Source organism: Phasianus colchicus, chromosome 15 (genome assembly GCF_987193195.1).
Source record: "Phasianus colchicus chromosome 15, bPhaCol1.hap1.1, whole genome shotgun sequence".
Taxonomy (NCBI): domain Eukaryota; kingdom Metazoa; phylum Chordata; class Aves; order Galliformes; family Phasianidae; genus Phasianus; species Phasianus colchicus.
This window is the reverse complement of record NC_143450.1, coordinates 14,293,053-14,303,283: the sequence shown is the minus strand read 5'-3', so window position 1 is coordinate 14,303,283 and position 10,231 is coordinate 14,293,053. Positions and strand designations below refer to the sequence as shown.

The window sequence follows — 10,231 nt, the reverse complement described above, 5'->3', positions numbered from 1 at the left end:
ACATGTTCCCAGCCTTTAAGAACTAGAACAGCTGCTATCTGCAGGCATAACTCTGCACAAAGGACTGCACGTGCCTGCAAAGCTTTATGTATTTTTTAGGTACCATCTAGAGTCCCCTCTGAACGTTCTGCCTTGTGTCACATCAATTTGATACAAGCATGCATGAAAAAAATGCATGAAAGTTCATTAAGTAATAAGCTCAGTGACATCTGATAAGTTACGTAAATAAACTTGGTATCTTATGACTGTTAGAATGAAATTGTCATCCACTATCCAAACCAAAATATCTAGATTTGCTGAACTTTTATTTATTTTTACTTGCAGTATGCATGACAGACTGGAAGTATATCTCCAAAACATCAGTAAGAAAAAAATAAATCAGTTTCACAGTCACTTTGGTACACATTAGTCTCATAAAAAATATTGAAAAGCAAACTGAATTGGCACATCTTTAATATTATGTTAAATACATACAAAACACTAATAAAATATCCCTGATAAACCAAAGTGCATATAGACATAGTGCACAATGCCCAGATACCTTATTGCACCACTCTCTATAGCCATCCATCTCTTGAAACATCACTAAACATTGTCTATTTAAAGGTAACAGTCATGAATATATTTATACAGTTAAACACCAAATTATTTTACATAACAGTATTCAGTGCCAGATACGTGTCTTTGCTTTTTCACCTTGTCATGTAAATTTTTAACATGTTTCAAGAAATTATCATATTAACAGCAAAATTTAATATGTGATCACATGATAATGACAAGTTGGAAGTGCTACACTGTTGAAGATCCAAAGATTCAGAAATGCCACTTTTCTAACGAGCATGATCAATGCAATAAGGTAGCAATTTGCTCCACGACTGCAGATTGAAAGTTGATACGCTTCCACTATTATTACTGACTGTCACAAACAGTATTAGGACTTTTGAATTCCAAATCTTCAACACAAACACGTACAGTGAAGCAACAATGCCACTTAAATCTCAGTAAGTCAGGTAACAGTCCTGTCTTCATGAAGGTATGGATATGCACTGTGCAAATTAACCTCGGATTAAATTTACTGCCTTCTAGTAGTTATCGTTCAAGTAAAAACCCTCCATATGAAGATCAACTCAGGATCATCTGTTTATATTTAAAGCTGGATCTGGTAAATTAATGCCATTTACATTTCAACATTAAGGCATTTTTCTAAAATTCGTCTAAGCAAAAAAAGCAATAAAAATTGAGGTAATTCTGTAGTAGTTCACACTGTTATGTTTGCCAGTTGACACGTCTATAGAGCACACACACACACACACACACACACACACACACACACAACCGTACCACTCACGTCAGACATGCACATGGTGAAAAAAGACCAAAGAAGTAATGAGTATAAATAGCTCCTTGCTGAGCAGCTGGACATGTCAGAGTCAATGAAAATGTCCTATTGCCTCCCCCAGGTAAACAAAACCAACACCACACAACCTTCAACACGGACTGTGCCTGTTTTGCTTTGTTTTTGTCTCTAAAGTGACAGTAAACAAAACTGGCAAAAATTGTGTGATGGGAAAACATATGCAGCTTTCCACGAGGAAAAATATGTCAAACCACCAACACGAGGTCAGCGAGAGCATCATAGCAGCACTCAGGTACCTGCAGAAACCAAGCGCCTGGTACCTGGACCAGCACCCACAGCTCACAAACACAAATGCTGGGGACAGGAATAAAAAAAAGAGCAGCAAAGGTGAGTAAAGCAATGGCACCACAAAGGAAAATGGAATGGATAAATTCTTTCATTCAACAGGCCACCCTGTCAGAAAACTGAAACTACAGAGTTATGAGATTTAGGGTCTTCAGACAAAGGAGAACTTTAGCACTACAAGGTGTCATTATTGTGATGTGATCACATTCACAATAAGTTCTCAGTTTTGCTATCAAACTGAACATCATGAACCAGTAAGAGCCTTTTTTCACCATCGCCAAGCAACAAGCAAACTGATCCCAGCTCCCCTTCAGAGGACTGCAACATACCTTGGAGATCCAACTTCACACATCCAACACTTCAAGACCTCCACCACCAGTGCTACACAAGCTCCAGAGAAGAAAGACACCGAGCACCAAGTGCCTGGTGTGAAAAAAAGATTCAGCCCAAGATTTAAACTTGGCCAAGTCAAGGGAATTTTCCGCATAGAGAGAAGAAGAGAGCAAAAGGCAAAGTCCACATTCGATGTGGCATGCATTTAAGGGCAAAGGCAGAGTTATAAATGGGTCTTTTACTTGAAGATATTTTCTGGATAGGGTAGTCTGGATCAGGTCTTGACAGCCATTGTATCATGTAGGTTTTCTTTGAAGGATCAGAAATGTTTCCTAGAACAGAGGTAAAAAAGATACAACACAGTATATATTAGCACTACGAAGCTGACCTGTCACAGGTGGATAAACTAGGAGAGTGAGCAGGCTCAGGTGGCAAAGGAGCTAAAGGATGATGGCCAGGCTGTGTGGTTTGGGGCAGGGGGTTGTTCTTTCAGTTTGCTACAACTTTTCCCCTATACCTGACAACAAACACTGAGAGGAGCCTGAAGGACAGCTTTCCAGCAGTACTTCTCACAGCACCATTAACTATCTCCTAAGATACATCCAGTTTAGTCTAGTTACACTGTCTATTTAAAATCTGTGTAGTGGAGATTGTAATTGGATGCTTGGTCTTTAATTAGGAATCAAAAGCTACCCCAAGGAACGCATAAGGGATAAGGGAAATCAGGAATTATTTAATAGCAGGAGCATGCAAAGCAATCTCACAGCTGCCATTTACAAACAGCAGAAAAAGCTGAGAAGGCAGAAAGGCTAGAAAAGTCAAGTGCTTACTTGGACATGGAGGTAGTCTGCAAATCCTTACGTTCTCTGGTTTGGCTTCTTTGCAAAGGCCGATGGCGTTGTCCCTGGTTCGGCACAGGACTGGGCGATCCTGTGTGCCATTGCCACAGCTGACAGAGCACTGAAAGGATATGCATCAGTTAGACCCCAGTTCATCCTTTAAAAACAATGGAGTAGAAGATATTTTTTTTAGTTTTAAGCCATTGCACTTGATTTGAGTCAATGTAGTATATTATTTGAAGCAGTGCAGTACAAGAGGGAATGTCACCGATTTTTGTGGCATGACCACCATCTAATTCACTTTCTGTGGCATTAGCAGCAATGGAAGCCATAGACCTTCTGTATAGGTATCAATTTATCATCTTAAAGCACTTGAATAGAAAGCACAGAAGAAACTCACCCCAATTTCCTCCCTTGCTTCAGAAGAAATAAGCTGCTTGAGACCCCCAGGAAGAGACTGACCTGTGACCAGGGTCCTATCCTCCACTGTGCTGGACAAAGCTCGCGGTTGCAAGGCCTCCTGCCCTCTGGACGGTCGTTGTTGCAGTACTTGGTGTGAACAGACCGATTTGTGTTGTCATGCAGGGGTTGGATGCATCGCACGGATCTCACTTGGTATCCTGTTTTCCCACAGCTTTTGCTGCAAGGCTCCCATTCTCCTGTAACCCATCTGGGGGAGGGAAAAGAGAGGAGGAGAAATAAAATTCTCTGTCTCCTATAGCTTTTTCATACTGCAGTCAAAGCTGTTTACCACGAAACTGGAAAAGATGCATTTATCAATTGAATTCCGTTACCTCTGATTTAATGTTACAGCAGATTAGCCATAAAATACCTTGAAAAAACTCATATAAGATGAAATTTGCATTTTTTTTTTTAATTATTATTCAGACTGAATATAAATGGCCTTCCTTACTAAGTCTGAAAATACCTTAATCCCATTGGTCTGAACTGAAAGAAATGTGTCTTGCTGAACACTTAACCTTTACACTGAAACCTTTAACCTCACAATATTTTGCCTTTCTTTCAATCATTCAAAATACTTTTTCCCAAATACAAATTTAATACTGTTTAATTTCCAACAGAGAATGGCACTGCCTGTTTTTTTGAAAGGAAAAGTAAGGAAGCATTAAAAAAACCCTGAAGAGCCAGGGCTTTGAATTTACCCACTATGAAATTTCAGCTTTGTAGGACTGAGTCACCATTTAAAATATCACATTTACGCTGAAATTACATCCAACTCGACAAGAGCTTTTTTGCCTTAAGGGCATCTAGTAGAATATTTCTCCAGTTTTGATGTTACACAGGTAAGACTGGGGTCTGGGCATGGCTCTCTAGCCATAAGTCCTTAGCATTTTCCCCTTCTTTCCTTTTCTTGCATACAGTTTTATGCATTATCACTGTAAGATGTGTTACAATTGTGACAGTCTGGCAGTCAGTCACTGCTATAATTATGTCAGATGGTCCCTGTGAACATCTGTAACATCAAAGCTCTGCTGAAGTACCACGCTGCAGACAAAGCCCCTGTTCATTTACCTCTGAGATAAGCATCACTCTTGCTTTGCTTCATTTACTTTCATTTTAATCTGGCCCCTCCAAGACTGCATGTAACAAATCAGACTAGATTTTTATGTCAGAAGCAGGCAGCCCAAGGGTGCTGCTGAGCCCCTGGCTCCTGACAAAGTCACGAGCTGTGCACCAACCATCCCCAGTGCTGGCTTCCCATAGGGACCCACAGGAGGGAATCCCAGCATCAAAACTGTCTGGTTTTGGGGAAGGAGTTCAATAACCATTAATCAATTTGGACACTGGAAAATGTCACCTATAGTTCATAATGTAGTACAGATGAACACTTTACTAATCATCCAAATTCGCTTAAGAATTACAGCTGCATATTGTAAAGAATTTAGAGAGGAAAAACAAGGACAGACAGGGACTAGAGAAAATTCAGGAAGCAGACCGAAGGCTTGGTTATAATCAAGTACAGGAAGATGTACAGCACTCTGTAAATATTTACAGAATGCAAATACCCACAAGATGGAAATATTGCTCAACGTAAACAGGATCCATGGGATAAACCTCATGAAAAATACATGTAGAATGGAGAGACATCCTGAGTTTGAAGTGATTGTCCTAAAGAATTCATAAAACTTAGGTTTATAAATAGTCAAAACACCATAGGCACAACGAAATGCATGAAATTCCCAAGTTAAGCAGAAAAGTGAAGTGGCAATTTCATCCAACTTTCTCTTTGTAACCAACTGAAGTTTCACAGGCTGTGGAAGAAGGAGACAGCTGTGAGCCCAAAGCATGAATTCTAAGATGATTTCTGAGTCAAAGATGTTTTTTTTTTTCCCATTAGCAGTGAAAAAGCAGCATATTAGTGTGGTTCTGGGTGTTGCAGAGCTTCATAAAGTCTCTTAAATTATTGCCTCTTCTGTGTGCGAAATGCTTCAATGCCATTCTGTGGAAACAGGTGACAGAAACACTCAGGAATCCAAGTACAATTTAGGATCCCATTGAGTCTTTGTGGTTCCTGGGTCCAATTATATTTGTAGCTGAAAGAAGAGTATAGTCCTTTCCAGAGTGTCTGAGATACGGTTGTTAGGTCATTACTTCAAGTTCCAAAGAATAAATGTTAAACCCTGACCCATGCTGAGTTTATGGGGTATAGTTTCTTGACTTTTCTCCTCTTTAAATCAGTTTTGAAAGGAAGTTAGGAAATACTGAGTGATACATTCTACTTATTTGCTGTGCTTCCTGGCATCCAGACTGAGTCCCCAGAGATAAAAGCTGAGATCAACACACTCTTTCCTAGTTGCAGTAGCAACAAGAGGAATATGAATCCCATATATAGCAGGACAACCTGCTGTCAGTCAAAAAGCACATGAAATTTGTGAATAAAGATATTCATAACAATTGCAGGTACACCAGGTGTACCAGTGCACCATCCTGCACAAGGATAGACAGAGAAATCAACCAGGCCAAATATTTTTCCCTATTTATGTATCCAAAAATATGCTGTTGGCTTAAGGAAGGTTTGGTAGGATGTATGACATTGGTTTTCTTATGTAGCACTCTATAAATTTGTTCTGACATGATTAATTCACACTGCATAAAGTCAGCTGGTATAAACTGAATTTATGTCCATTTTTTATTACCTCAAGATGGTGTGAACAGAAACGCCTGGATGAAAACTGCACTTTTTTTCTAATCCAACTTATCTCAGAAGTAATAGGAACCAGCAGTCTCAGAAATGGTATTTCTACTGGCAGAATACAGCATCACACCCTCACAGCCTTGGGTCTCTAATGGTGCAGAGGTTTGGAAGAGCCCTTATGTTAAAGTGGCTCTTATGTAAAGTGCATCAAGCTGAAGCCACCTTCTTTCAGCTGACAAGAGCCAGCTGGGAACAACACCTCCAGCAGTTGTCACTGGGCACCGAGCAATGCTTACATGGGCTGTGAGCACTCCTGGAGGTTGCACACCCTGCGAATGGGCTTCGGCTTCTGGATCAGCTCGCAGTAACTCCGATGAACCATCTTGTGGTCTGTCTTCCTCCGGCAGCCGTACTTTGTGAACTGGAAGCCTGAAAAAAGACACTCCTCTCACTGTTAGGACTGGCAGCTCTCACACAGGACCTGCCAATTACACTGAATAAACACCTGAATTCATGAAGACATAGCACCAAAAATGGTTCAATTCCTTTGTTTTTCACTAAGGCTATAATGCAACAAAACACCACCTGGTGTTTCAAGCCATGTTAAGGGGCTGAAGCCCGCCCATCGTGCTGGTGGACATCATCAGGGTCTACATCTGACACCCAAGGCAGGGATCTTCACACTGCGAGGTGCACATCCCAGGAGACAGACTCACTGAAGGTCTGGCCCCAACTCACCCTGATGTTTAGCACCCCTTTGCCTCCGAGATCCTCACCCAAGCCCTGCACACTTGGACAAGTCTTTCAGTTTAATTAAGTTAGAAATGAATGATCCCAGATCTTCCCCAAGAGCCATTTCAGTTTTCTCTTAAACAATTTTGAATGCTTTGGGTTGATTTTTTAATTATTATTATTATTATTTTTACCTCCTCCACAAGGTCTCGAACACTGGGACCACTTCTTCAGAGCCCATTCATACGTTACTGAGTCCTCTTCCAAAACATTATTGTTATCTACATTCAAGGAATCTTCATGGATCATGTACTTGTAAGTCAGAGAGATCTTGGTACCACCATGAGGAATCACCTAGGAAGCAAAACAGATGTAGGGGAAAAAAGATTTAAAGACCGATACCAGAAGCTACGTGAGGTGACGTGAAATAGCAATCATCATGGTTCAGATCTTAAAACATCCCCAGAGGGATTTAAACCTTCTAGCTGCACTCAACATGTTTTTTTTTCCCCTAATGAAAAAGTATCTATTTCCTTGTGACACAGAGTTTATAAACTGCATATTAAAGACTGTTGTTGATTTAGACTGATTTTTCTTGCCAGCACTGGACTGACTTCACAATACTAAATTTTTTCCATATCCCATCATAAAGGGAAGGAAATGTTCTACTAAAACGATGATGGATAGCTCCACTAAAAGAAAAGGCAAATTCAAATGCACCGATAAATGGAAGAGGTGAAGAAAATTGCCCGCACTTCTGATAAAATGCAAATATTCTTATGATAATTCTGGGAATCCTGTAAGAATCGTTACTTAATCTTGATAGAAGTATAAATCATTTAGAGTTTTTTGCTATCACACTGCATCCAGACAAATGCAATAGAACATAACTCAATGTGAATAAAGTGTAAAATAATGGTCCTATGAAAACAATTTTCATTCCTCCTGTAGTGTTCAGCTGGTATAGACTAACACATTACAGCTGCTTTAAGAGACATTCTGAACCAGCCTCCTATTTATGGCAGCCATTTGCTATTTTGCAGTGAAAAAAGAATACAGTCACAAGGGTTTTGGAAGTGCAGAACAGGCTGTGCCTTAACAAACTGAGCCTGGAAGCACGTGAATCCTGCACTGGACTTTGCAGAATATATTTTCAAAACATGGACGGGAGGACATGAACTGATATGAACCATTTTAGTTTTAACTAGTGCTCCCATGACAGATACATTAAGTAGGCTGGAGAGTCTTTACACAGTGTCCATTTTCTTGGCTAGCTTCAGGAAGTAATCAGGAGAAGTGGCTGCTCAATACGTTACCCTGCGTTACAATTCATGTACACAGCAGTGAATTAGAAGTAAGGAATTAAAATACATCTTCCATTGTCTTGTAAGCGAAGCAGATGTCTTCTTTTAACTCACAAGAGGAATCTAAAATATATTATAGCACATTACGACTCTGTAATCCTGACACTGTGCTCTGTGGAAGATGGTTTTCATTTGACTTACCAGAATAACTATTCCATTACGCAGAGGCCCCATGGTCTGCACGGTTTCTCTATTATCGTCATTCCGATATTCCCACTCCACACCCATGTCAATAAATACTTTAGAGTCTGGCACGTAGTTGTCTTCACTTAGAATGAATCTTCCCGTTTCACGATTTTTAATTGCTAGAAACAACATAAGATATGTGAATAGCAGAGGTTTGCTTCTCATCTCTGGGTTTGTTCTGCTCTTGTCCCAGTGGGAGGAGCAGAAAAGGCCACACACAGCAGTGCATTTCCCTCTCTTCTCTCACAGGTTTGGAAAACCTTTTTCAGGTATTTCACTGAACTGCCAGTGCTTTCTTGCTCAGCTCCAGGAACACCAATTGTTCTTTTTTCTTCTTTTTCACAGCCTGCCCAGACAGAAACAAGGCCAGAACCACCACACTGTGTCTGCCTGTTCTCAGCTGCTTCTCATCATCACACTGGACAAACCCAAGCCAATGTGATGGCCAGCTCAGGGTCCCATGTTTCTCAGCTTTCACATGTGGTATTACTGCCCCATGAGGGAAAGCCTATTGGGCTAATTCACAGTGGTCCTCACTGCAAGAAAGAGGGAGGCTGGAATTTGTATTCCTTCTGCTCAGGTACAGCCTGATGGCTGTCCAGAGAGGCTGTGGGTTCCTGGAGGTGCTCAAGGCCTGAACCAGTCCTGAGCTGATCACAACGACCCTGCTTGTGGCAGGGATGGAACTGGAAGGACTTTAAGAACCTTTCCAACCCAACTATTCTGTGATCCTATGAAGAACCTTGTCTGGCCCTGCAAGCAATGGCTCACATCCCACAGGACAGGATGGGAAGCATTCACTGGTGAGAAATTCGACCAACTCGCAATGCAATTAGTAGGCCATTTGCTGCAAATCTACTTCCAATTAATAACAGCCCAGTAGGCACTGCTTCTCATCAATTACACACCACTGCAAGGAGAGGATTTCAATTAACTCCTAAGCTGTGTGATTGGTTGGGCAGCCTTGTGTCAATACTGCTAGCTGTGGGGCAGGATCTGAAAAAGAGCGAATGCAGTCTTTGCTCTTCGATGGAGCTGAGTAACAACAGGATGAGAAGCACATTGGAAGATAATGCACTGCAGCCAATGAAGCAATTCTGCTCCTCTATCAGCAACTTTCACACGTGCAGGGATGTTCTTGCTAGGACTCCAGGGAACACAGCACAAGGAAATCAAATTGCCAAACAAGTTTCCTAATTTAACATACTTGAAGGAGGTATGTGGTGTGGGAGGATAGTGGTAAACAAATGCATAAACATATTGTGAGGCTCCAAAGATAAAAATAAACAGATGAAAAAATGTTCTGACTGAAAATTTGTCCCACTTGTTGCACACTTACCGAGATGATGACTGGTGGCGTCTGATTCCTGTATAAGTAAATGTCTTGCCCCAACAGGAATTTCAAACATCTTAATGTGTCCTTTATTGTAGTATTTAAAAAGATAATAACTAGTTAGTATACATCAAACAGGAAGAGTCTGGCTTAGGTTTTAAATAAACATCATTTTCTAAAGCCAGGGTGCATCACAGAAGCTGAACCTAATCCAGCATCACTCCCACTCCTATTTCTGTGCTGGGTGATGGAATACAGCAGGGACAAAGAGCTTGAGGTCAAAAGAAAAATGAGTTACATGCCATTTGCTTCAGACTAAAGTGCACTTCGAGTACCATCACACCCACAGACACTGTGTAGGCTTGCATGTGACAGTGAGCAATGATGACATATTTCTGCAGCGTTCAGGTGGAGCAGCCAATGACATCAGCAGAGCCCATAGCCATGAAATGAGTGAAGACCTCTATCCATGTGCAGGCCCTAATATCATCAGACTTGCATAACCACTGGACAACAGTCTTATTTTGAAACTCTAGATATGTCTCAAAGTAAAATGCAGAGAGTTCATTGCAATTAGTGGTGCTG

At 40.9% G+C, this 10,231-nt stretch overlaps 1 protein-coding gene across 4 annotated transcripts in view; it reads right to left on the bottom strand.

Annotated features, from left to right (window-relative positions):
- ADAMTS2 (ADAM metallopeptidase with thrombospondin type 1 motif 2) overlaps positions 1 to 10,231 on the bottom strand; it is a 224,652-nt gene that overhangs the window by 6,164 nt on the left and 208,257 nt on the right. For all 4 annotated transcript variants that reach the window (XM_031598314.2, XM_031598312.2, XM_031598313.2 and 1 more), the window contains 7 exons: positions 9,653 to 9,733; positions 8,269 to 8,432; positions 6,958 to 7,117; positions 6,328 to 6,460; positions 3,337 to 3,544; positions 2,866 to 2,995; positions 2,278 to 2,367 (listed from right to left, as the gene is read on the bottom strand). In XM_031598314.2, the coding sequence (XP_031454174.2) occupies positions 2,278 to 2,367; positions 2,866 to 2,995; positions 3,337 to 3,544; positions 6,328 to 6,460; positions 6,958 to 7,117; positions 8,269 to 8,432; positions 9,653 to 9,733 (966 nt within the window). The remainder of the gene's footprint in view (positions 1 to 2,277; positions 2,368 to 2,865; positions 2,996 to 3,336; positions 3,545 to 6,327; positions 6,461 to 6,957; positions 7,118 to 8,268; positions 8,433 to 9,652; positions 9,734 to 10,231) is intronic.